This window comes from Fusarium coffeatum (genome assembly GCF_003316985.1).
Source record: "Fusarium coffeatum strain FIESC_28 chromosome Unknown BRIP53273_contig_251, whole genome shotgun sequence".
Classification (NCBI taxonomy): domain Eukaryota; kingdom Fungi; phylum Ascomycota; class Sordariomycetes; order Hypocreales; family Nectriaceae; genus Fusarium; species Fusarium coffeatum.
Window position 1 is genome coordinate 39,317 of NW_022158043.1, and position 26,084 is coordinate 65,400.

At 48.9% G+C, this 26,084-nt stretch overlaps 11 protein-coding genes across 11 annotated transcripts; 9 read left to right on the forward strand and 2 right to left on the reverse strand.

Moving 5' to 3' along the window:
* Positions 1-60: 60 nt before the first annotated feature.
* On the forward strand, positions 61-1,802 carry FIESC28_09565 (uncharacterized protein; the record flags this gene model as incomplete). Its single annotated transcript, XM_031163701.1, has 4 exons — positions 61-216; positions 268-385; positions 432-628; positions 675-1,802. 4 exons carry the CDS (start codon positions 61-63, stop codon positions 1,800-1,802), a joined length of 1,599 nt encoding a protein of 532 aa, XP_031012201.1.
* Positions 1,803-2,378: 576 nt separating this feature from the next.
* Positions 2,379-3,739, forward strand: FIESC28_09566 (uncharacterized protein; the record flags this gene model as incomplete). The annotated part of the gene is made up of 2 exons (XM_031163702.1): positions 2,379-2,493; positions 2,547-3,739. 2 exons carry the CDS (start codon positions 2,379-2,381, stop codon positions 3,737-3,739), a joined length of 1,308 nt encoding a protein of 435 aa, XP_031012202.1.
* Positions 3,740-3,831: 92 nt separating this feature from the next.
* Positions 3,832-5,547, reverse strand: FIESC28_09567 (uncharacterized protein; the record flags this gene model as incomplete). The annotated part of the gene is made up of 3 exons (XM_031163703.1): positions 3,832-3,923; positions 3,971-4,445; positions 4,504-5,547. The coding sequence occupies 3 exons, from the start codon at positions 5,545-5,547 to the stop codon at positions 3,832-3,834; spliced, it is 1,611 nt and encodes a 536-aa protein (XP_031012203.1).
* Positions 5,548-6,598: 1,051 nt separating this feature from the next.
* FIESC28_09568 (uncharacterized protein) lies at positions 6,599-7,363 on the forward strand (the record flags this gene model as incomplete). Its single annotated transcript, XM_031163704.1, has 1 exon — positions 6,599-7,363. One exon carries the CDS (start codon positions 6,599-6,601, stop codon positions 7,361-7,363), a length of 765 nt encoding a protein of 254 aa, XP_031012204.1.
* Positions 7,364-9,037: 1,674 nt separating this feature from the next.
* On the forward strand, positions 9,038-9,460 carry FIESC28_09569 (uncharacterized protein; the record flags this gene model as incomplete). Its single annotated transcript, XM_031163705.1, has 1 exon — positions 9,038-9,460. The coding sequence occupies one exon, from the start codon at positions 9,038-9,040 to the stop codon at positions 9,458-9,460; it is 423 nt and encodes a 140-aa protein (XP_031012205.1).
* Positions 9,461-10,081: 621 nt separating this feature from the next.
* On the forward strand, positions 10,082-11,143 carry FIESC28_09570 (uncharacterized protein; the record flags this gene model as incomplete). Its single annotated transcript, XM_031163706.1, has 3 exons — positions 10,082-10,144; positions 10,192-10,281; positions 10,328-11,143. 3 exons carry the CDS (start codon positions 10,082-10,084, stop codon positions 11,141-11,143), a joined length of 969 nt encoding a protein of 322 aa, XP_031012206.1.
* Positions 11,144-11,679: 536 nt separating this feature from the next.
* Positions 11,680-12,786, forward strand: FIESC28_09571 (uncharacterized protein; the record flags this gene model as incomplete). The annotated part of the gene is made up of 1 exon (XM_031163707.1): positions 11,680-12,786. One exon carries the CDS (start codon positions 11,680-11,682, stop codon positions 12,784-12,786), a length of 1,107 nt encoding a protein of 368 aa, XP_031012207.1.
* A 675-nt stretch (positions 12,787-13,461) lies between these two features.
* FIESC28_09572 (uncharacterized protein) lies at positions 13,462-14,860 on the forward strand (the record flags this gene model as incomplete). Its single annotated transcript, XM_031163708.1, has 3 exons — positions 13,462-13,660; positions 13,717-14,194; positions 14,242-14,860. 3 exons carry the CDS (start codon positions 13,462-13,464, stop codon positions 14,858-14,860), a joined length of 1,296 nt encoding a protein of 431 aa, XP_031012208.1.
* A 95-nt stretch (positions 14,861-14,955) lies between these two features.
* FIESC28_09573 (uncharacterized protein) lies at positions 14,956-16,773 on the reverse strand (the record flags this gene model as incomplete). Its single annotated transcript, XM_031163709.1, has 8 exons — positions 14,956-15,147; positions 15,202-15,538; positions 15,586-15,858; positions 15,905-16,028; positions 16,077-16,199; positions 16,250-16,359; positions 16,410-16,534; positions 16,597-16,773. The coding sequence occupies 8 exons, from the start codon at positions 16,771-16,773 to the stop codon at positions 14,956-14,958; spliced, it is 1,461 nt and encodes a 486-aa protein (XP_031012209.1).
* Positions 16,774-20,111: 3,338 nt separating this feature from the next.
* Positions 20,112-23,775, forward strand: FIESC28_09574 (uncharacterized protein; the record flags this gene model as incomplete). The annotated part of the gene is made up of 9 exons (XM_031163710.1): positions 20,112-20,593; positions 20,779-21,149; positions 21,200-21,378; positions 21,429-22,179; positions 22,231-22,268; positions 22,320-22,470; positions 22,531-22,828; positions 22,931-23,491; positions 23,547-23,775. The coding sequence occupies 9 exons, from the start codon at positions 20,112-20,114 to the stop codon at positions 23,773-23,775; spliced, it is 3,060 nt and encodes a 1,019-aa protein (XP_031012210.1).
* Positions 23,776-25,005: 1,230 nt separating this feature from the next.
* FIESC28_09575 (uncharacterized protein) lies at positions 25,006-26,052 on the forward strand (the record flags this gene model as incomplete). Its single annotated transcript, XM_031163711.1, has 3 exons — positions 25,006-25,271; positions 25,320-25,525; positions 25,574-26,052. The coding sequence occupies 3 exons, from the start codon at positions 25,006-25,008 to the stop codon at positions 26,050-26,052; spliced, it is 951 nt and encodes a 316-aa protein (XP_031012211.1).
* Positions 26,053-26,084: the final 32 nt, after the last annotated feature.

The following is a 26,084-nucleotide window of genomic DNA, read 5'->3' on the forward strand; positions in this document are numbered from 1 at the left end:
CTACTGATCAATTGAAACAAATTATTTTATTCTACCTCAACTACTCAACCAATAACAGACATGAGCGGACTCAGGAACGAATTCCAGCCCGTCATGGCTGACGATACTTCTCGAGCTTCCCGCCTTAATGGCTCTCAACTCAATGGAGAACGTCGAGAATCCGGACCTTTGAAGGAGATCATTGCTCAGCAGGACAGTCTCTACAAGTACATCAGCGTATGTATCTAAATAAGGTCCATCGGAGAATAAACACTCACATAGCTGCAGTGGGAGGATCCAGCTCGAACCATCGGATCGTACTTTGCTGCTCTCGGCTTCCTTCTCGCTGTCCACCATCTCCACCTCACTCAGCTCGCACTCAAGACTAGCGCCATTGGACTCGGAGGTAAGTCAATTGAATCGGCGAGGACAATGACACTGACCATAGCAAGTCATGTCTCTGGCTGAGTTTGCCGGTCGCTCTTTCGGTCCCAACAACTTCGTTTCTCGCATGCGACCCCGACAGTACAAGACCGTCCCTGAATCGACCCTCAATGCTACTCTCAAGGATGTTCACGACTTGACTCAATATGCTGTTGTACAGGCTCAAAAGGTCATCTTCGCTGAAGACCTCGAGAAGACCTTCGCTGTAGGTAATCCGCGAGTCTAGCAACGCGACTACTAACGACCAACAGGCCTTCATGATCACAACCTCTCTCTACTTCCTCGTCCAGTTCATGACTCCCTTCGGAATCGCGATCTTGGCTCTCACAACCGTCTACATCATCCCTCTTGTCACATCTCCCCGAGGCCGAGCTATCGCAAGCGATGGAATGGCACGCGCCCAGGAAATCAGCACCGCGGCCGTCGACCAGGCCAGCACCATGGCCCAGGATAGCAAGGTTGCCATGTCCAACATGGCTTCTCGAGCCCAGGAATCTGCTTCTAACATGACTTCCAATGCTCAATCCACCGCTACCAACCTTACCTCTAGTGCCCAGGATACTGCCAACAACCTACGACAGCGAGCTGGTAACATGATGCCTGGTATGATGCAGAGCAACACCGAGTCTCGACCTACGAATGTCAGCGACGTCACTTCCAGTGTTCCTCACAGCTCTTCTGGTCCCACACAAGCCAAGGATATCTCGTCCAAGTACCCCAAGGATGATATGTCGTTCCAGGAATCCAGGGACAAGGCTGCTAAGGCTGATCGTGATATGGCCCACAGCTTCGACAAGTCGCCCAAGTCTAGCTTCAGCACTTCCGACAACTCCAGCAGGGGCTTCTCCCAGTCCGCCGTCCAGGGTTTCCCTTCCCCTGCCAGCGACCCAGCATTCGGCCATGTCTCCCACGGTCCCTCCGATGACTTCGGTGCCGTGCCCAGCAGCTCTTCCAAGTCTCCCACCAACCTTACCAGCAACGTCTCCAACATTCCATCTTTCACCGCTACTGGCTCCAACATCCCCTCAGGTAACAACCAGGATATGCCCAGCTATGCCCAACACAGAAGGTCTGTCAACTACTCCGAGTTCCCCCACACTGGCGGTTCTGACTCTGGGCTGCAATCTAGCTCCAACCAAGCTCCCATTGGCAAGCGCCCCTCCATTGATGATGGCAACTACACTACCCAGAACAAGATGGGACAGGGTTCTGATTATCAGCATTTCGTGCCGCGCGAGGCTCCTAACAGAGGTGGGCTCGCTACCACCGACACTGCGTCCATGGGCAAGATGCCTCTTGGCGAGTTGATGGAAGAGAAGAACCAGGCTGGAGAGAAGGCTCCACCTCTGTCTGCTGGTGGTCTCAACGCTATGAAGTAGTGGATGCTAAGCACCACCAACTACAACGATTGATGTCAAATCGGAAATCGATATACGTCGTTATGATTTATTTATGATATAGCTTGGATAACGTTTATGGAGTTCTTGATGAGGAGGCGCATGAAGCAATAACATAGCTAACGTCAACCATACTCTAAAGAGTGCATGGTCTTGTATTATTATATTAGTCAAAGCAGTTACCTATGAAAACAAAAAATGCTTATTATTTATCATCAATTGTTCTACGTATCGCCAGAGATTCTATGTGCAACCCTGGCTGTTCGCGAAGCCAGCCTTCTTTTAACGGATAAAGGATAATCCTTACTTCGACACCTCTATTCCGAGAAACCGATCTTCAGGCTCCTATTGTTGAGGCAGAAGCCGACGATATCTGCCGGTAAATACAAGTCAATCACTCGTTCGTCATTATTGTCCCGCGATCGGGTATACGGAATGACTGATATAATACGTCATAAAGAGTGATCAACGTGGGTATAAGTGGAAACAAGCATCAATATCTCAACGTCTTCGACTTCTTCCTTTGCCAAGCCAGAAATATTCCAACAATTATTAAAAATGTCAGACCCCAACTCGCCCCATATCAAAAAGCGCGATACTCCCCCATGGGGACTATACCAGCGCGAAAACTTCTGGAAACTCAACACGGGCGAGGTTCCACCATTCAACACTCGTATGACGTCCACGAATCTCTCTTACTAACCGTCCGTTGGCTAATATTTCCAGATCCCGATAAACTCGAGGAACTTGCCAAGAAGAAACTTACAGAAAATGGCTGGCTTTATGCATCTTCCAACGCAGGTCTGTCGGATACTCATCTCGCGAACCGTCAAGCTTTCTTTCGGCATAAGATTGTTCCGCGCCAGCTTGTAGATACAAACGACCGGACTACAAGGACCACCATTTTTGGACATCAAGTCTCTGCACCTTTTGGTATTGCGCCTATTGGCATCAATAAGATCTACCATCCTCAGGGTGAACTGCCTGTGGCTCAAGTTGCGGGTGAGCTTGGTATTCCGTACAGTCTTTCCACCGCTGGGTCTTGCCCGATCGAGGATGTCGCAGCAGCCAACAACGCTGGTCGTAAGATTGCAAAGAACAGTGACGAGAGCCATCGTATCCCTACGGGCCCTCGATTCTTCCAGCTCTACATGCCTCACGATGACGAGTTGACTACTTCACTGCTCACACGGGCCCATGAGTCTGGATTTGATGCGTGTATCTTGACAACTGATACTTGGCAACTCGGATGGCGACATGACGATGTAGCTACATCGAATTACGCCTTCTATCGTGGTATCGGAGCAGACCTCGGTCTATCGGACCCAGTATTCCAGAAGCGCCTCGCCGAGCATGGGATTGACCCAAAGAAGCAACCCGCAGAAGCTGGAGCACTCTGGATTGACAACGTCTGGCACGGACGAGCATGGTCTTGGGAGAAGGCTGTCTGGGCTCGCAAGAAGTGGCAGGAAATCAGTAGCGGAAAACCCTTCCTCATCAAGGGCATCCAGCGAGTCGATGACGCAGAAAAGGCAGCTGATCTCGGCTTCGAAGGTATAGTGGTGAGCAACCACGCTGGTCGTCAGGTTGATGGAGCAATTGCAAGTCTTGATGCTCTTGAACAGATCGCTGAGAAGGTCGGCGATCGGATTGTCGTCACTTTCGACAGTGGTGTTAGAGGCGCAGCCGATATTGTCAAGGCGCTTGCGCTGGGTGCCAAGTTTGTCTTTATTGGGCGACTGTGGATTTGGGGACTGAGTATCATGGGAGAGCACGGCGTACGACACGTTTTGAAGGGACTTTTGGCTGATTTAGATATTCTCATGAATGTCGCTGGTATTAACAAGGTGGAGGACATCGACAAGAGCCTTATACAATCCTTCCAGGGGATTGACTGGCCGCACAAGAGCAAGTTGTAAAGGAAATACTTGTATTTCGAGTACATAATTATTAGAATATTGGATATATGTTACTGTTATATGCGATAGCATATGAGGAAACTGAGTAGGCTTTAAGCGCCTGAAACAACACATTCCCAGCTGTCTGTCTTAGTCGTGTTTCCAGATCCATCCCACTTACTCTGGAACGGGTAAGGGCAGTACTCTGCAGGTAGTTAGTATAGATAGACTAAATAGTGCATTTTGACTTACTTCTGTAAGCAGAAGTCTTTCCAGCAGTATCATACTTGGCTCCAACAAGGATGGCAGGCTCTTGATCCTCCTCGACCCACTTGGTCAAAGCAAGTAGGACATTTTCTTTGGCATTCAGTCTGTCCTCATCCATGGGGTACACCTGTCCAACATCGAAAGCACCCGGACCCCCGGAGCAATGATACATTCCAGGAATAAAGAACTGTCGGTAGAAAGAGTGCATCTCTTCGAGTGTGGCGTTGAGGTTACTCTGAACCTTGGCGTAGTACTCAGCAATCAGCTTGGGGGTGATGGTCTGATCGGCTTGGCCATGGTAAGAGATGATCTTTCCACCCTTTGCATAGAACTTATCAAGTTTGCCTTCGTCGGCGTTGACGCCTCCGGGGTTTATATTGATGGCGAAGTCCATGTCTTTGACGGTGAAGTTGTGGGGTGTCCAGGTCGAGTCGTTGTAGACGGCACCGCGCCAGAAGTCCTGATTGTTGGTTAGCAAATAGGAAAGAACTGAAAGACCAAGTTGACGTGTTCCATACCTGGAGAACTGTGTAAGACAGCTGGGCCGTTCCGTTGACCTGGTTAGCAGAGAAGACGCTGGTGTCAGCACCCAGATTAAAGCCAGGGTAGACAATGCGACCCTCAGAGTTGGCAAGAGGCTCGTACGCTGCCCGGACGGAGGCAACCTGTTGCGGCTTTAAGCACAAAGAGCTATTGAGCACGTTTGTGCCGCAAGCCATGGTCGTAGGGTCAAAAGAGTGAGCGGCGGGGTTGTCAATGATGCCGTCCTTGACACCATCAAGAGGATCAAACATCTCAATCTGCTTAGCGACAATAGCTTTCCACTGCTCCGGTCGAACGTAGGCATCAGAGTCGAGGTTAGGCCATCCGATTCTTCGAGCAAGAATACCCTTGGAGGCCACGATATGAAGCCAGTCAATTCCAGGAGCTCCAGCAAGGATGCCGTCAAAATCTTCCGGGTACAGCTGAGCATTCTGCAGGCCTTGCCGTCCACCTGTACTACAGCCTTGGTAGTAGCTCTTGGAAGCTTTTTTCCCGTAATACTGCTCGACGATTTGCTTCGCAACTTGCGCCTCGACGTGGATACCGCGGTGTCCGAAGTCGTTGATCGTCTCAGGCTGGTTGAGGAAGAACTCGAAGCCCTGCTCGCCGTCGTGACCCGTGTTGGTGCCAAAGCTGGCAAAGCCTAGATGAGCGCCATTTTGGACAAAACGGTAGTCGATGCATCCTCCGATACCGCCGGTTCCAGTTGCAAGAAGACGGCTGTTCCAGTCGTCAGGTAGCCAAGCCTCGATACGTGTTGAGCTGGAGTCGCTTGTCGAGACATTGACGACGACTCGACAGAGATCGCTGGTGATGTTAACTTTGAAAGATGGTCCACCGCATGATGCTACGGTATTTGGTAGAGGAATCACGTCGCCGCGAGGATGGTGGCTGACCGAGTCCACTGTAGCGTTTGCGATTGAGATGGTGCCAACTTCACATTTTGAGGTAGACCCTGCTAGAGCCGACACAGCCAAAGCTGGAAGAGACAACAGCACTTTCCCGAGACTAGAGGTCATATTGAGACTACACTGAACGATACTTCCCGCACGCGACATCCCAGCAGTATTTATACACCCCATTGACAAGGACACAGGGCTCCATCGGCGAAGTCAAGATCACGATAGGCCGGGCTATTTCTTTTTGGGGAGCATTGTCTGTCGATCTAATGGATGGGAAGCTCATCTCCGCGTTTCGGCCTCGGTGTCCGTCACCGACGAGGTATGACGGCAGTTAAACTTGGCTTTCATGCCGGTGAAATGCCTCACTTTGTGGGGAAACCGATGGACTGGATCTGGGGAAGTCCGAGTTGGTTGCTCAATCTGTCTATATCCCCGGATCCTATGGTAGCGTGTCATCGCAATGAACGACCGAAACGGAGAAGTGAACCATGATGATGGTAATTTGGTCGACTTGTATATGACAGAGAGGAATATGAGAAGATTCCATGATTCCATCCTAGCAGCGGAGGCACTAGAGTTCCAGTCCATGCACGCTGTACGACGGGGGGTTATGTGCTGGGAATTGGGGAAGTGGAGGCTGTAATGCCCTGTAAGATTGGTGGGCCTAGATCGCCCGAGAAACGGGCGGTGCTGTTTACCCTGAATGGGGGCACCTTAGAATCGAGTGTCAGAAGAATGGACGGCTCTGTTATCCCATTCCATGTTGTTCTTCTCTTAATTATGCTGCATTCTATGGGAATGGAGACTCCAGTGATGTTATCTTAAGGTTACGGTGTTGAACGGCTGGAACAAGTTCCTCCCATCGTGGCTTAGCTATCCATTTCTTCATAAGACGGTTCTAATGTTGTGTAACCTATCCGTGCCAAGTCAGATGCACTGAACTTTCACTGCATGGAGAACTATGAACACCAGACAAAGTCATGGGGTTTATCTCTAATATCTTTCTATCGCGCAAACTTGAGTTTTCGTCAAATGCGGTCTGTAAGTGACGTAATGAATCGCTGGGTCTATGATATCATGCAATGCTATATAGTCGTCTCGCTAGAGCTTGCCGCGACCGCTTCTTGACATCTACACAAACTACTAAACAATTTTTCCATATATCAAAATGGTCCGCGTCTTCATCACTGGCTCAACAGATGGCATTGGCCAAGCAGCCGCCAAGCTTCTCGCCGAGCAAGGCCATCAAGTTGTTCTCCATGCCCGTAACGCCGACAGAGCGGCTTCAGCCAAAGCCGCCATCCCGAACGCCCACTCTGTTTTAGTCGGCAATCTTTCGTCGATCGACGAGACCAAGAAGCTCGCCAAGGAAGCCAACAGTGCTGGACCCTACGATGTTATCGTTCACAACGCAGGCATCGGTTACGGCTCCACAGCTTCAAAGGAGATCACCTCAGACAAGATCTCAGCTGTTTTTGCCGTCAACACACTCGCACCTTATATTCTCACCTCTCTGATGGATAAGCCCACTTCGCGACTCCTGTTCATGAGCTCGGATAGCCACTACGGCGGTGACGAGACGCTAAAGAACGCAACGCAGTCGCACTCATACGGCAACACAAAACTTCACGATACGATGCTTGCAAAGGCTTTTGCGCGACGGTGGACAGATATTCAGGTTCTTAGCATGCATCCTGGCTGGGTCAAGACAAAGATGGGGGGCAGTTCGGCGCCAATTACGCTCAGTGAACCAGCAAAAGCATTGGCAAGCTGGGTTGCTGGAGAGGGATCTCTGGTGAAAGCTACGTCTGGTGCTTTCGTAATGACCAGTGGGGAAGCGAAACCTCATCCGGGAGCGGACAATCTTAGCAAGCAGGAAGAGTTGCTGGACATCTGCAAAGAAGTTTCAGGTATTTCAGTGCCAGAGGCTTAAGAGACTCTGGTCACCACGCCGAAGTCATAGAGATTCAGAAAGAGAATAAGACAGGAGGATATATATAAAAAAAGAAATGCCACGATGTTTGCAATCGTTTTTATAGGAACAGCCCGATGCGGGGGTCGAACCCGCAACCTTGAGATCGCGTACTCGTAAGAGTCTCACGCTCTACCGATTGAGCTAACCGGGCGTGGCTCTGATTGGATGATACCAGCAGCTGGATTAAGCTCTCATACGGCTGGGTGCAAACTCTGTATCTTCTTCTTTGAAGCCTGTGGTCGGTCACTATCGAAATCAATTTGGCTTGAGTCAAAACTATCCTGTTGCAATGGAACACAGTGCTAATACCCCCAAACAGTCCAAGGATCAAATATTCTCACACAAGACCGCAACATCTCTACCTCTCAGGGCAAAAACAATAGGTTCAGTGTAGGCAAAGGAGTGCTGATGCCTCGTACAAAGTGCAACTATATTCAGAAACCTTGTCTGATGGTCTTCCTTATCCCACGTACCATAGTAAGAGGCTGTATCTCAGCCTCAAGTTGACGTAGGTCGTATCTTGATTTCTGCAATCTATCCGCTCTTCTATCTTCCTTTTCAATAACAAGAAAAAGCCTGATTTGTATAGCTATACCCTGTCACCATTCTCTTCTGCCGCAAAGGTACAAAGAAAAGTGGAGGACTGAGTCAGGAGCACACATAGAATGGAAGAACCCAAAGGCACACGAGAGAGTTGTAGACGGGTGAGCACGTACATGGGGGTGGCTCAAGAGAAAAGGGTCTCGTTATCCCGAGGCCCGACCCCAACATTGTTTGACCAGCGTGAGGCGCCAATCACGGTAGAAGCAGAGACATTGAATTCGGAAGAATATCAGCCACATTTGTCCGAAACGAACAAGCTTCAGTGCATGCAAAGATTCCTAACTTATGGAACCCTTAGACTGTCTCCTACTGGCCAGGAATCAGCGCAACTGCGTCTCCACAGCACTTGATGGAATCATGGGAGGTTTTCCACGCGACAGAAGTCTCGTTCTGCAGATGGTCGGGTCGCTTTTGCTGTTGTCTCAACAGATTCGGCAAGCAAGTGTCTGTCTAACTAAACTACGTGAAGGCCTTGAGGGCTTTACGAGTTCAGGCAGCAACGAAATTCTCAGATTGCAAGGCTCTACAAGTCCCGGATGAGCCATTACTGACCAGATGATAGGCTGTTAGGCAAAGGTTCTGAGGTATTGCGGTTTGGACTAATGAAAGGCTGCGTTGGCTTCCCAGAAGTCCAATATTCAGCATCAGGTGTGGCGCTTCGGCATCTAGATAGTTTTAGTAAATGGTTGTGCATGACTCTCTCTTGTTGATGAACTCGGCATTTCCCAACATTAGGTCTGCCTTTTACTTTCGTGCATGCATTCTTAGGCAGTAAGGGTGACCTCGGTGAGCCACGGTGACACTTCACAATGGCCGCAAAACGTGGGAGTTGAAAAACTTTGTTGTATATAAAAGACTGCCTCTTCGATTTCTAAGTCCAGCTTTTCCATTACCACAACACACCCATCTCTACCATTTCTACTCCCTGGTCAAAAGTATACAATAGAGATCCTTGAAACATTTTAGTGCCATTATTAACACATCGCCCAGGACACATCATTCCACCGAACTTCTCGTCGATCCATCAAAATGGAGCCAATCGAGGAGAACAGTGTTGCCGTCCCGGTTGCAGGTCCACCGGCCATGGCCATGCTGGATGCCAAGGAGACCCATCGCTTTGCCCGCTATATAAAGGAATACTTCACGGCGGGAATGAACAACGCAATCCAGAACACAAGCGATAATTTCAACAAATATTTCGCAAATTCGGCTTACATTCCCAAGGAAACCTTCGAGCTGGCCATCCATGTCATCGAAAGCGCCCCTGAGGGCGAGCTCGGCCGGGCCGCGTGTGACGGGTGCAACTGGCCTTATTACTGGCCAAAGGACAGTTTTGCCCTCCTCCAGGACATACAACGCTTCAATGAGGGAGCTGATGCTCTCCTTAACCAGGGACCGCCTGCTGGATCTGTAGACCCCAACTTGCTGACACAACCGGCGAGCGAGCTATAGAGCCGCAAGAGCTCTGCATTTTCGCGCCCAAGGCGTTGAACCTAGCTGCGACTGCTACTGCTGATCCAGCTCCCTATTTCGAGGCCTGCCAAGAGCTCCTCCACCACCTCGTTCATTCTCTCTGTTCTCCCCTCCTCTTTTCTTTTTTCTCTCCTTCAATTTTTCAATCATCACGACGACAGGCTCGTGGTGAACCTGGGAGTAACCTCCTCGATCGAATGGTAACGCAATCTATCGTATTAGCCTCTGAAGGAAGGCATCTCCAAGGCCTCACAGAGGCTCAGTTGGAAGGCGCCAGGACGGGCGATGGCTTCTCAAGATAGGGTACATGCCATAGATACCTTCCATATTAGCTTGAACAATTGACCACCATATTTATGAGCCCATCCTTTTGCCCCCTCTATTTGTTGGAAGGTCCTCGTCATGGCTTCTCACTAGCTTGGATCACGACCTTCTTCGTGTACCTGATTAACAAAGACACCCAACCTACAGTCAATCAACAATCAGACTACATGTATCACGAACCAAGCAGATCTCTTGAAGTGATTCCTAACAGCAGAGTATAAAGAGGCTGGTACGTGCAATTCCTCGACCTGACCAAGAACGTGACCATATTCGAACATGCCTCTATCCTCACCCGCCACGAACGGGTTTGCGCCCAAGTATCGTAGCGAGATTCAGCAGGTGACCAGCCTCTTTCATCCTTGGTCGTCTAGTCTAACATTTTATAGATGATGTATGTTGCTGGCGAGACCCAAGACGTCTCGCTAGAGACTTTGATCCTCGTGGAACAGATCGTACAAGACCAAGTCAGACATATCGTTAGTTAGCAGTCAATTTGATCGAAGCCTCACTAATATCCTCCAGTTATCCACTGCCAGTGATCTCGCCGCATGCGCCGGCAAGAAGACCGTCTCTCTGAATCACATCATCTTCCAAGTCCGCCACGACGAACCAAGGGTCCAGCGCATCAAGTCCCTGTTGCGATGGCGAGCCGTCCGCCTGGAAGCTAAAAAGCGTAATCAGGATATGCAGGATGGTGTGGAAATAGACGATCCCAACGAAATGTCAGACGAGCTGCTCGAAAATCCTATGGTTGAGGAGGTTGCCGCTAAGAGAACGGAACCTGCCGCAGGCACATTGCCTTGGGACGTCGAGTCGTACTACTCGATCATTCCACCGGGCGGCGACACGAACGAGAAGCTGCTCAACGATCCCGGCGAGGACAGCCTGCAAAGGCTTCGCTGGGCGGATGAAGTCACCAAAGCAATGACCAGCGAGGAATACGCCGTGTACTCTGAATACCGACACGCATCTTTCACGACGAGAAAGCCAAAGCGTTTCCGCGAGTGGGCAGGTGTTGGTGTTGTGGCCGATATTGTCAGGAGAGAGGACTCTCTGGAAATCCTTGGTTTCATAGCTGCTGAGATGGTGAAGCGCCTCACAGATATCGCACTGACGATACAGGCACAAGACTTAGCGGCGCACAGAGCCCAAGTTAGTCTTCCTTCGATGAATTCAGGACACAGGAAGTGCCGATTATTCGTTACCAAAGATCTGAAGAGAGAGCCGATCAATGTTGGACATGTTCGAAGAGCTTTTCGTGAGACACAGGCGAATCCCAAGAAGAAACGGGTACAGCTGAACCCAGTCACAGGACCCAGGCGCTTAGAGTTGATCTAGAGCTGAATGGTGCAGAGGGCAGAGGTTTACGGAGACATTCGGAAACTGAAGGATGGAGTCAAACAGAACGGCTTCTTGGATATGGATCGGCTTTGGACGTTTCAGAGTACAGGGCGAATAGATTTCAGTATATCCCAAAACAGGACAGGCTTGACTGACGTGCAGCGATGTGATTGGTCTTGTTGAGCTCGTATCATGTACCGTGAATAGAGGTCGAATTTCAAGTAATTATCGTTTTCGTTCTGTTTGATTGGGTCAATTGTGCATAAAACAGTGCATGGCGTAGTGGCGTAGCGGCTTGGTTGGTTCCAGGCACCGGAGGCAACAGGACGGGACGGCTGGAAGCCCCGCACGGTTGCCTAACGGATGATGACCTTAAAAAGACATCATCTTAAGTTTACTCTCTTCTTTCTATTTATCGACCAGACCGCTGTAGCATAAGAGACGAAATAATTTGGTCGCCTTATGCTAGCTTAGACCAACACTTAGGCTATTTTATCGTAATGCCCTAAGCTTTAGAGCACTCTTTACCTAAAATGCATCAACTCCTTCACGAGAGCCTCCTCAGTCAGTCAGATGACCCCCAAGAGGACTGTCCCCTCTTCCGTATTCTTCCAGGCGAGATCAGAGACAGCATCTTCTGTTACGTTCTGACGGACCATCCGGACCCGGACCCGTCAAATCAATTCAGCGACAAAACGTGCTATACTCGTCCTTCATGGAAAGCAGACCAGTCAACCGATACCCGATTACTCCGTACATGTCGCGCCATTTATCGTGAGACATGGTTCAAACCGTTTCTCTTACGAGAGCATACGCGATGGTTATCGTCGCCAGACCGTGCCCCACCTTCTAGGCACCATCCGCCTCCGATGAGCAGAATGCTCAAACGAATTGCGGATCAACAAGGCACAAACAACGTCGAGATTGAGAGGCTGAGGATCTTTGCGCAGATGTACAAGCTTGAGGATGGCGAGCTCAAGCGCCTCCTCAACTCGTCGTATCTTGCGCCCCGCATCGTGACGCTGACCATCCGTCACACTGATTGGTGGTTTTGGGAGGACGACGAGCCCCTTCGCTTCGAGGCAAATTGGATCAAGGGCGTTGCCAGTGTCTTGTCATCCAGCACGAACCAGTTCTGCTTTGAGCTGGAGTCCTTGAAGAGGAAGAAGGACCAGGTCGACAAGATCGCGGCGCAGATGATCAAGAAGTGGTATTTCAAGCGCAAAGACGGTGTTGTTCTTTATGCGGCCACCACGAAACAAAGCCAGTGGAGTGGTTCGAGCACTTGGAATAACCAACGCTGGGTTCGTGATGAGACCGAGGATGGAATGCTCGATTATTACATCGTCACAGTCACGTTCCTTCCCAAAATCGAGATCGAGCGAAAGGGCGGCAGCGTTAGCGACACTGCTTTCAATGCTGCACAACAAGGCTCTTTCGACGAAGAAGAGATGAAACTTCATCTTCCCGGCCAAAGTCGTATGGAAGTCGCTCGCCCTTACCAGGTGATCGCACGGGTATGGGATGGCCGCCGGAATACGCCTCGAAACAGACGCATCAACCCTAACACACGTTTCTCGGAGCTGGATGATGTGCCGATCATTCCCGTCAGAAGTGCCAGTTCGGGGACTCAACAATGATTTGCGGGCTCTTCTATATCAAGAAATCCCTCATTTAAGTCGTCCTGCTAGCTTCAGAGATATCAGAAGAATTGTCCCTAAGAGCATAAGAGACGAAATAATTTGGTCACTTTATGTCAGATAAGACTAGCACTTACGCTACTTTATCATAGTAGCCTAAGCCTTAGAGGACATTTCTTCTGTCAGCCACCTGGCTGGTACGAATGATGAGGGGCTGCTTCATGGGGCTTTGGACGGCCTCGTCGAAGGCGACAGCAGGCCCAACACATGGCAACGAGCGTGAGCTGAACAAGGTTTATGGTCTAATTGGGATTGGATTGTTGGGCAAAGGGAAGGACATGTAGATACTCGTGCTATTTGCTATAGCTCTTCAGCCTATGTTTGCTTTCCTTTGTTATTCGCTCCTTGACTTCAAGATCTTCTGGCCGGTTTCGCGGCAAGACAGCATAATGTCGCACAAATAAAATTTTGATATTTCAACTATTCTTTCCAATACAATCCTGCTCATGAACTCATATAATCGCAACTCCAAACTGAGACACCACCCAGCCACATGACATAACATCTCTTTGTTCGCTCTTTACGTCAAGTGACTGTCATCTTAGTCATCATGCCCCATACGTCAGTGACACATCTCCGGATGTTCGGTGCTCCACCAACATCGACATCGACAATATGACTCAACAAGATAACGGCGGCAGTCGCGTCGTCGGCGACTTGACATGCCAATCAGAATCTTATCGGAAGACGCTTGAGACAGAAGTTGTGTCTTGTGAGAAGGCGCCGAAGCAGGCGCACAAGTCCAAGAAGCATAATGGACATGCGCATGATGAGTGGTTAATTGAATGCTCTGATTCAGTGCTATTTCCAGAAGGTGAGCTATCAAATCTACGCTTACTGAGACTCGAACTTTATTTAACTGTCACTTAGGCGGCGGTCAGCCTTGCGATCACGGCACGATCACACTCCTCTCAGGCGACGACCAAACTCCAATTCCCGTCAAAAACGTGCAGCGGCAAGGTCTTCGATGTGTGATCTACTCGCCCAAACCGCTTTCTCCGGGCGACAGGATCCGTCAAGAAATCGACTGGAAGCGTCGATGGGATCACATGCAGCAGCATACCGGTCAGCATCTCTTGTCCGCGGTGATGATGAAAAGCCATGGCATTAAGACGGTCGGTTGGGGAATGGGTACAGAGGGGGGTTTCAATTATGTCGATTTGCAGAGGAAGCCATCAGAAGACGAGATGCAGGCTATCACGATGGAGTGCGCCGAAAAGATCCGAGATAACCTGTCCATCAAAGTTCAGACGCCGGATGATGCGAAACATGACAAACTACCAGGAGATTACGACAAGTCTGATGGAGTTGTTAGGGTCATCTCCATTGGGGATCTAGATGATAACACGTACATATTTCCTACCCTTTTCCGAACCTCGTTACTGACTTTGGCAGATGCTGTGGAACTCACCTCGGTCAAACGTCACATATCTCCCTCATCATTCTCGGCACAATGCAATCTGTTCATGGTAAGAATTGTCGTCTATCATTCGTAGCCGGCGACCGTGCGATCAACCTCGCCACCTCCTCGGTCGGCGCCATCAACAAAATCGCCAAACTCTTGTCCTCGAGTAGCGACCCCAACGAAGTCGTCACCCGAGCGACAGCTTTGTCGGATAGCGGCACTGATCTCAAGCGCTCGGAGCGGAAGCTTCTCCTCGAGATAGCAAAGTTCGAAAGCGAGCAAGCGATCCGGATCATCGTGCAGAACAGAATGAATGCGTTCATCCATCGCTACGAGGGCAACACCGACTTTATTAACAAGATCGTCGGCGAGACAAGGGATATCCTGCAGGGAACAGGCTTTGTGGTCGTCATTGCAATTGGAGAGCCTAAAGGTGGTGGACCGGTTGTCATCGTGGGTGACCAAGTCGCTGTTGATGCCATGGCGAAGAAGGTCAAGGCTGTGGTGAAGGACATCAAAGGTGGTGGTACCGGAGGGAAATGGCAGGGTAAAGTCAAGGAGTGGACCAACGCTGAGTTGGTCGCTCTGAAGGAAATAGTCGAGTCATAATGCCTAAGGTAGTCACGAAAATGCCGTTGAAAATGCGTTAACGATCATTCATTTCGAAATATCCGAGATTATATACAAAATATCCTTTTATCCATCTAGTAGCCGTAGAGGTTGACCTGCTCAGAGGTGGAAGCGCGAATGCGACGGTTCTCACGCACCAACAGGATACGAATGGCCCAGGCGCATGCAATAGAGCAAAGAGCAAAGCCAGCAGATGCACCAAATCCAATTCCGTATCGGGGAGAGTCGCTCTTGGGCCAAAGGTAGGCACCGTAGATGTAACCAATCTAAGGCAGAATTAGTATCAAGCTAAATTGGTAGTTGGAATGGCCGTGACTTACCTGACCACCAACGTTGGTCATGGCCAAAACAACAGCCTTCTTCTCCTTGGTCTGCGACAGAGTAGAGGATGCCCATCCGATGATGACAGAGTTGACAGCGTAGGCACCCATGGGGAAGATGAAACAAGCGACGTATCGAGCAGCAGTGTTGAGAGACGCAGCAGCAAGAACGAAACCGACGATGGCGATGGACAGACCAGCAGTGATGTGCCAGGTACGCTCGTGCATACGTCCAGAGTTCCAACCGAAGAGGATACCAGCGGCACCAGCGAAGATGAAAGGTGGGCAAGTCATGACAAGGGTAATGGTAGTGTTGAAGCCGAGGGTCTTGACCACACTGGAAACAGTTAGCCTTGTTCGGGAGCCAGTACCAATGGAACTTACGTAGGGAAGAAAGAGTTGAATGAGCAGGCGGAAAGATGGAAGTTCTGCATAAGGCAGAAAAGCCACGTTCGCTTATCCTTACAAGCCTGCTTAAGACCCTCCCAAGAAGAGCCTCCTTCTTGAGAGTCAGAGACCTTGTCCTTCTCCATGCGCTCGTGAGCAAGCTGCTTCTCGCGCTCTGTGAGCCAGCGAGTCGTGAGAGGAGTATTGGGAAGCATGAAGAAGCCGACGATGGCGACCAGGGCGGTGACGGCACCTTCAACGATGAAAAGCCTGGAGCTGTTAATTGATGATTTGAGATTTGGTTGAGTCAACTTACCATCTCCATCCTGCAAGACCAGCGAGACCATCCATGCCAGCGAAGATGCCTGCAGCGATAAGACCAGAGAAGCCAGTCGCAAGGATCTGGGCACAGTAGAGTAGAGCGATACGGGCGGCGACCTCTGCTCGTCGTTAGTATACTGATTTGCGCGATGAATCGAGCTACTGACCCTTTCGTGTGTAGAAGATGGAGAGCATGTATGTGGCACCAGGGTAGAAAGGAGCCTCAGTAATACCCAGGAAGAATCGGCAGACGACAAGGCCAGCATAGTTCTTGACGAGCGCGGTGCAGGCTGATGGTACGATTAACAGAGAATTCGCTTTCCGGTTGTTTGTAACTTACCAGAGACAGCGGCCCAAACCAACATCCAGCAACTCATGTACATGCCAGGCTTAACCTTGGTAATCAACATGTTGCTAGGAACCTGCATCAAAACATAACCAACAAACAGACTTGTCAAAGTCAGCGCTGTGTTCAGAGATCGTATTTCGGATCCACATACATCGAAACAGTGGTGTTGAACTCGGTTCCACTCATGTTGAGATCCTCCTCCAAATTATTCAATCGTGCTTGCGCAATCGCATTCCGGTCGACGTAGTTGAGGAAGTACATGATGCAAAGGCAGGGCTGGAAGAGAAGATCAGTTAGCCAAGAACATTGGCGATCGGGTACCAAGCATTGGCACGTACCATGATCCATAAGTCAAGCTTCTTGACGAGGCGGATCTCTTCTGGGTCTGTCTTCTTGGCAGTACCCGTCCAATCCCTCTCCTCATCCTGCGCAGGTTTCTCATCCTCGAGGACGCTGTTGACGTGCGCAAAATCGGGCACCTCCTTGCCGTGCTGGTGCTCGTTTGTAGTGGCCATGATTGTCGCTTGTTGAAGAGAAGATGTTGGAGCCTTGAGAAAAACTTTTCACTCTCTCGGGTCTAGACCCCGTGTATTTATGGCCCCGTCCATGATCATCGCGCGGGGAGCGGGGGAGCTGGGGGAGCTAGTGAACCTGGGGAAAGGAAGAATCTGGGGTAGTTTCGGTGGTTAGAAGTAGAGTCCGGCGCTGCTTTGTTGAGGGGAGAGAGAGACGCTAGAGAAATTATGCTTGATGATGACAGATGTGTGGTGTCTCATTTGGTGGTGAATCTGGATGGAATTGCGGAGATCAGAGGTGAGATGGGGAACCATTAGATCCGGTGGAGGATGGTGCATGACCGGGACTCCAGGGCTCCCTGCTCCTTGGTTCAGTGGGGGAATGGTCAATGCGATTTTACTGCGAAAGACGTTCGATTGAGAGACACGGAAATCCATACCGACAGTCGATGCTGTTACAATATTGGCAAAGAGACATCATTGCCATTACTATGGGCAATATTGAAAGAGCAAACTATGGATGTTTGTTTTGTTACACTTGTCACAGAATTGACGAGTCATTGTACCCCCATCACCAAATCGCCCGAATCCAACCTCAAATGACGCCGACATGATCAATCCATCTCTGCTCCGGGACATGACGCCGAAGTAGAATCTGATAATTACAGATCAATATCATAATAACAATTCAACAACTTTCGGCTTCTACTTTTTGTCGCCGTGTCTTTCTCTCTGTAGCTTTCTGCTCTCCCTTCTCAAAAACTCGGACACTGATCAGACTCCGACGCGATGCCGTCTGTTCACGTGTGGCGCTACGTCCCTAAAAGAGAGTCGAGACTCGAGACGTTCAACTCCAACCTTGGGTAGATTTGACGGCGATTTATTTCTGGGGATGTCTCGGCTTGGCTGCAGGCTTAAATTGCCGACTTGGCGTCTGGGCTTCGGGGACTGATTGTTGACATGGGAAAATGTCACTGGGAATCGGTGACGGCGAATCGGAAAACCGTTGCCGGGATTTACAAGCGACTCAACACAATTCGGAAAACACGGTTCCATTGCAAAGGGAAAAGAAAAGACATCCACTTTCCATCACACTAGAACACTGATAGCGCAAAGGTAGATACGATGGTACAGTTGACCTCCCTCAATGACAAGCCTTTCCATACTTCCTCAATCTCGCATAATTGTACGGCAGCGGCGCCATAAATCCAGCAGCAATAGATACCAATGCCGCAATCCAGAACGAAGGATCATTAAGCGCAACTTGTCCGCCAGTAAGATAATAATCCACTGCGTTTTCTGCCGCTTCCATGGTCAACATGGAGATTAAGCTCATCCCAATTGCCGTCTTTGCGGCGGTGAGCCATGTAAGCCCGTCGCGACCGATGCGCAGCATTACAGTCTCGAGAAGGATAGATGTTGAGATGCCAGAGGCCACTGTTTCTGTTAGCGAGTGTTATAGCTGCAGTTATGTCGTGGGCGACTTGCTGGAGATTGGCATGACAATTGCCATGGACAGGTCTGGGTAGTAGGCCTGCAGGATCCACATCGCGGTGAAATCACCAGCCGTGCAACCGATGAGACAGCGCGTGGTATTGACTGACGCCCTCTTCCATGTCGATCTTGAGTTCCAGAATGTAGGCGACGTAATTGAAGTCGGTGCTGGTGTGTTCGCATTCTTTTTGCTGCAGCATTGACTGCTTGTCCATTGTCTCTGGAGGCTGGTCACTGGTAAGAGGCGATGAATTGATGTGGCGGGACGCGACTCAAAGGTGGCAAAAGCACCAAGATGGCGCGCACAACGGCGCAATGGGTTCGCATTTCCACGCATCGCTTCTATGAGGCACTCAAGAAATATTATTTGTATTTGCGAGTTGTGAATTGAGCAAAAGCTGCTCGGTGATGCGGATCACTGGGCCATCGTCGTTTTTGCTGGCTACGCCGCACAATTGACTCAGTTCCACTTTAAATCCTTCTCATTACAATTTTCATTGACCAGTCAGGGCATACTAGTACCTGGAGGTAAAGAGTGTGTAAACATCTGATTTGATAGAATATAATATGCTCATAAATAAGTATCCAAATCCGTAGAACTTAGAACTGCCAACAAAGGTTCCAGAAATTTCTGGTAACGGATGTTTTTTTTACGGCGCGGGAGACTAAGGACACCCGACTCAACCTGCGAGTGTAATTTCAACGAACACAAACCTGGTATAGACACCTGTGACAGAAGATGTACAAGTAGTCAAAGAATACTTTTATTGACCCTTGTCTCTTCACTAGCCCTAAACTTCTTGAAAGATGGTATTTGCGTTTGACTGTGAATATTGATGGTTTAGGGTAAGGAAACCGCGAGAACGATCAACCTTACGATTCCTGTCCCACTTGAATGCACTCGGTTGATCAAAATGTTTAACATGAACCATTCGATACCGAGTAACTCAGAGGGAACAGAAACGCATATAGGACTCGCCGTGACAAGTAAGAAATAGCTCTTGTCGTTACACTTGGCCGTGCGCTCGCCATCGTAACTTCCGAACAGGAAAACACTCCGGTGCTGCTCGTTTTGTGTTGATGCACAACAGTCTGTAACACAGGAAAAGGTCCTAGACGGAACTGTAAAGGGCATAGGTCGTGATTTGTCCGATGTTGTACCCGTGTACGACTGAACGTGGACTATCCAAGGGCCAAAAGATAATTGTTGTCCTTGTACAAGAACAATGGCTTTGGCGAGTGCACAACAAACAAGACCAGGTGCTTGTGAGTATGTACAACTATTTGCTGTTACAATCGTACAGATTCACACTGTTTGAAAGCTCAAACTCGCCCGAAGTCTCTCGTTTCATTTGGGGTCTGCCGGGTGTTCAGTTACAGAGATCAGATTCGCTCGAGTTCATCGAGACCTTGTGCTTTCTCTAGTCCCGGGAACCTGCTAGTTACAAGATGTCAGCGTTTTGGACGGGAGCTCTTGTGTCGCATAAAGGCCAAGTTGGGGACTCGCTATTATTCTTTGCGACCATCTTGGTTCTTGTCTTACGTCGACAGCCATACGAAGAAATGATTGTCTACCATGTGCACCATAGCACCTTCTGTTGTGAACAAATCATCGACGGGAACTCCACATCATTTGCGTCGCAGTAGCGATGCGAATGAAGCCTTTGTTGGGCAAATTTAGTAATCATTGCTTCGCGTTGATATGGATGATCTTTCCCCCACCCATTTGTCTGACAGATGTCTTTGAAGCTGCGGCTAAATGTGAAGAAAAGTCCTCTCACTGACCTTCCAGTAGCTATGTGATAGCAGTCCACATTTGACCTTCCATTCCCTCCCTAGCGACCATGGTCAACAATTGCAGCCAGTCTGGCAAGAAAGGGAAGAATATTCCAAGCAATACCAACGGTGAATCGCAACCCGCCGTCGAAAAGACCTCATACAGCCCTCAGAATCTTTCTGAGAAAGTCAACGATAGTATACCAGCTCCCAGCGTTTTTGATGACGAGCCATCTACCCGTTATGACCCTCCTCATGCGGCGACGAGACCTTGGATCAAGCAAATGTCAATTTCAAAAAGCCTTCCTTTATGTGACCATCAAAAAGCAACGGAATCCTTGGTAACGGGCCTGAAGCCTCCAGATACTGTTAAGGCCTGGTTAAGACAGACAATGTTGCCCAAAGACTGGAGCGTGAATACTCATCTTTGCGAAATAATTGAAGGCGTTTACGCTGAAAGCCCAACAGAGTCACCAAACATTGATCTTAATGTCGTTGACTGCAACTGGAGAGAGCTTAGAGACGGTAGGAAAATAAAGATAAGATGGTTGTGAGTAATGGACCCAATAGCATGCTGAAATCCAACTGAATGTGTGTCCAGGCATCTTCAGAGCACTAAGCCTAATCTCAAACTATTACAAGTGAGGCTTTCCCCATCTCTTGTAAACAGATGACCAAGGTATTGACGACGAACTGGCAGCGGCTTGTTGTCGACTGTCCATTTATTTCCAATAGGCTGAAGCCCGTTACATTGGGAGTTCTGCTTGATGCGAACGAACAACTCCCCGACAATTCTACCTCTGTGGTCCATACAGGAACTGTAATAAAACATGTTGGGTATATTATTGACAAACCTATTCGTTTCGTCAATACTACTGAGCCTGTCATATTCCTCTCAACCCCATCCCTCACTGTGCCAGAAAAGGCAGCGAAAGACAGACAGACTTTGGAGACCAGTTTTAGAACACTCCTCCAGTTCCTATATGGATCTGGTTTCAGCATTGACTCGGACCGGAATGTTGGGGTTCCAGCCTTGCAGCGCCCCCAGAGCGACCTGGTGAACGCACTCAAGGTGCCAGAAACAGGCTTTCTTTTGATAGGCAGCGGTATACACCATGCCGCTTAGAACTTTTACTAGGATTAACATCATGTTTAGAAACTCTCATAAACTTCTCTACAGAGTCTTGGAAAAACTTGGTGTCATCAAACATCAGGTTTAGGTGGCATATCCAAAGCACCGAAGACACCGAGAACGACCACTATGAAGTTAAAGTGTTGAAGAATACGCAAACATTGGAGTCTACAATCACCATTGGAAAGACATGTGATTATGAGGTTAGTATAAGTATCATCATCAGTCTAAAGCATGTACTAAAGGTTTGTAGACTTTCATGAAGAAAGCTGAGGAGGCGCTTGACATCGGAGTTGGGCTTGAGATGTATGTGCTAATTAAGGAACATAAAGTCCCTATCGATGAAGAAACCTGGACAGAGTATACGCGCTCAGGGGAGGTTGGGAGGCATGTATTCCACTTTGATGACAGTCTGAGGAGCCTCTGGGAGCAAGGTATTCGTCAACCTGATGATGCGCTCCAGGTAAAACAACAAGCCAATGTGTTGCCTCTTATACCAGGTAAGGACATCAGCGACAGCATGTCCGAAACTTCACAAGAGCCCCCTTCGTCAGGAGACCTTACTTCACCATCAAAGCCACTTGTTGAACTTACGGGCATCGACGACTACGAAGGTCCGGGAAACCCGTCTTCAGCGTCATCGACATTTTCATCGCCAGGTACCCTTTCTGAGGGTAGTTTCGTACCTTTCTTATTTTGGAAGTCTCCAAAAATCAATCCCCAAATGCGATCCAGCCAAGAGATGACTGAGGGTATTTATCTTTTAGACAGGCTACGGTCAATGCAATTTGAAGAACCTATTGGTAGGCTAGAGTCTGTCGCTCAATGCACTAGAAGAGACTTCGAGTTGAAATGCAAGATTGCCAAGGACAACCTCGAGAAAACCACATCGGCTACTGCAAGCGATACGGCTCATCACGAAGATCCACAGACTTGCAATACCCAACGTGACTATTCTCAGTATTCCTCAGATACACAGATTCTTGAGCAGCTATTGCAAGTTTGTGAGATAACTTTAAATCTCTTCAGTTCTGACCAGTACGACTCTGCATTAGCGAATCATTTCAGAGGGACACTAGATGCGCTTGTCAGAGTATGTGCTCGCCTTCCTTTGACATAACGATATGCTAACACCCTTCTGCAGCAAGTCAGCCTGGCTTCAGTGCCGGTCTATGAGTTCGAAAATCCGAGATGGCTCTCTATTTCACCATTTCTCAGTATAGCAGCACCTGATCACAAATTCAGCTTTCGATGGAAGAAACTCCTACCTGAGGGGTGTAGCGATTGTGGGCGAGGTGCGTGTTATAAGTCGCTATCTGATGCCTTAAGACATATATACGCATACCATATCGAAGTCTACCAGAGAGTCGAACAAGATGAGATTATCTACGACCCTTGTTTGGGATGGCTTCAGTGGGGGGTTTCTGAACCACAACTCGACGAATCATATACTTCTATTGTAAGACAATTGTCAGAGGACCTTCTTGACATTTGGACGATGGCACACGAGATCCATACTTTGGCTTTGGGAAAGAATTTGTTTCTCCTCCAAAGCCTTATGGACACATTCGAGCACATCGTCATCAAGATTGCACTCGCAGCTGAAGAGCTTGCGCAAATGAATCAAGTCCGCTTGAGACTCCCTGAAACAAGGTTCTACAAATAGAATAGAACATCGAAAGCAACCTATTTTCCCCTATCCAAACAACATACGAACCAGAAGGTCTGGGACTCACTCAATCGTGCCAAACACAGTGTCGTTATGGCTGATATAGGCCATGATGGCCGTGATCGATTGAATATTTCAACCATCAACCCAGAAGTCTTGGTTACCATACTTTTGAACAATCTTCACCGCGACACAATCGTCCAAGGAACAAGAAAGAAATTGGACATCGTCAAGCATTACCAGCGGGTGTCTAACGCCCTTCGCTCTGCGGCAATTCGAAATCCAGCCAGAAAGCGATTTCTAGAGATATCAAGGCTTGAAGAGGAGTTGGAGGCTCTTCAGGCTGTACTTCAGGTTCAAGAATGCACACTCGAGAGATACAAAGTTGCAATCAACCCTGTCGGATTGAAGTCCGACCCAACAAGCCTGGCGTATTTGCAGGATCGAAAAGATATATATCATTTGGAAGAGCGTTATCTTAACTCACAGATCAAAAGGCTGGCTGACGATAGAGAGACTCTGGAAATGCTGCGAAACGTTGCTAATAAGGCAAGAAAGGACATGAGACAGGTTCTGGAAGTTCTTGATGAAGGTCATGGGAAAGCGATACGAGTCTTTACCTTTGTTACACTGTTCTTCCTCCCACTGTGAGTCCCGACATAACGATTATTGTGAAGAAGATAGACTGATCACCTGGCATAGTTCCTTCGTCACGAGCTTTTTCGGTATGAACACAACAGACGTGAGAGACATTGAGTGGAACCAGAAGATCTTTTGGTCTTCTGCGATACCATTAACGCTAGCCGTTCTCAGCATCGCCCTTCTATACGGCTACAAGTGGGACCTAATAAGCTCTCGAGTCCGCAACGCATGTAGGTCAAGGCAAGAACCCGGACTTCATGCTATCTGTCAAGAGGATCTTGAGTCCTAGGTGCGTCCTGGTCTTAGTATGCGATATCACGATTTCCCAGACTTTTCAGTAGAAATGAAGTCAGAGTCGCTGTTAGGCAAGGTTGCGATTTGGTGGAAGCATCTTTCGCGAAAGATGGATCAAAAGAAGCCGGGAGAACGTGAGAGTAACTTGGCTTAGAACTCGGGGAGGGATTCAATGCATCCAATGAGTCAGTTAGATACAGAGGTAGTCATTCAATAATTTAATATATATATTTTTGTCTCGTAAAACACGGTATCGTGCTTGACAGTCACTGCCATGGATTGCTACCATCGCCGCTATGCTTGGTACCTTCCAGTCATCCATCAGCAATACAAGAGGTTTCACTGGAAAAAGTGCTCATCACTCAATTTGACCTCAATTTAGCGCAGCCTCAAGCATTGTTTCATGGCTGTGTTGGAGGCTGAATGGAATGTTTACTGAGCCCATGTCTACGTTTCAAGCCCGCTGAGACCATGCCTAAAGTTACCGTCTGCAGAGCTGGTTTTCTAAGGCTCTGCGATGGACTGATTGCCCCGCAGGCACAAAACTTACAGTGAACGACTAACTTATAGCGGGCAGGGGTTATGGCAGGCGCCTGGAGCCTCGTCGGGTCCCAATCTGGAATACACCCGGCGCAGTGGACTTAATTGGCGGCGGGAGTAAATAAAACATCCAATCCAACCCGAATACCACGCCTACAAAATCGGTCTGCAGTACATGATGTGAACGGATTCACTCCATGTTTGAATAGCCAGATACTTGCGAGGCTGGGTCGAATAAAAACTACATACGCCCACCAACAGAAGCAGTTCATGCAGTACGGTGTCACTGTGCAGATTCAGAATGACCAATTATGCCTTTATGCAGATAGCGTATACGAAAACAAAGGACGAACACAACTTCACTTTCCTTGTTTTGCAGCCAATTCTTCCTTTTCCAGAGATCACCGGAAATTCCATCTGCTCTCGACCAATGAGGCGAGGGGAGAAGCTTAGAAAGATGATACAAACGTAAGCACTTGCTTATGAAGACTTGGTGATATCGATTCATGCTAAACTCTTCAGGATGGCACCTGGTGCGGGGGCCTGATCTCGGGCATCTGGATAAGCAAGCCACTGATGCGGGTTTGGCTTATGATATAAGAAGACTGAACACCCTTGAATCCGTTCATGACTTACCAGAACCTACAAACATTTTCTTCATTCAAACCGGTGACAAATTTTGACCATGGATACTTATCTCGATCCCATCAATCGCAAGTTCGCCGACGCGGCAGCTGAAGGTCCACCATTATACACAAAGTCCTACACTGAAGCTCGCGAGATCCTGGAAAATATTCAGAGCTATAAGCCTGCTGATGACATCAAGAGCGAAGAAGTGAAAGTCGAAGTCAAAGGCGAAAGTGTCACGACTGTCATTTTCCGGCCAAAGAACGCGCAGGGCACCCTTAACGTGATCTTTTACACCCACGGTGGTGGATGGATTCTCGGAAGGTAAGAAGACGAAAAAGGCAGATGATATTTACTGACTAACTCTCGTAGTCCGACAGTGCATGGCGCATTGATGGAAGATTTTGCACGCCAGACTGGGGCTGCCGTTGTGTTCCCTTACTACACACCAGCTCCTGAAGCACAATACCCAGTCCAATTTGAGCAGGTGTACGGCGTCCTGGAGCACTTCATCAAGAATGGCGACAAGTATGGCCTTAAGGTTGATACCTTTGGTCTAGCTGGCGATAGTGTCGGCGGTAAGTACCAAATTCCTCTCGCAAACTGAGAGTCTAATTAAGGTATAGGCCACATGGCTATTGCAATGACACAACTCGCCCAAAGCCGCAACCTTCCCTCCAAGATCGGGCAAATCGTTCTTCTCTACCCAGTCACAGACACACACAGCAAATCCAAAACTTATCAAACTTTCCAAAATGGTCCTTATCTCTCGGAAAAGACCATGGATTGGATGATCCCAGCCTTCCTCCCTAACGAAGAAGACCGAAAGCTTCCACTAACTTCACCCCTGCAATTCGCTCCTGATGAAGTTCTTGCAAAGTTCCCACCTACGACTATCTTCCTATCTGGTGCCGATCCGCTTATCGGTGAGGGCGAGGCTTTTGGGCATAGACTGCAACAGCTGGGCGTCGATGCGGCTGTTATCAAGGCCGATGGACAAGTTCACGATTTTGCTATGCTGGCGCCTATTCGGGGATCGCCTACTGCCAGAGCCGTGGTTGAATTGGCGTCTGCAAAGCTACTCAAGGCGTTTGCCGACAAATAAAAGTTGCAATGAGGTCGCACAATGTAGCTAAC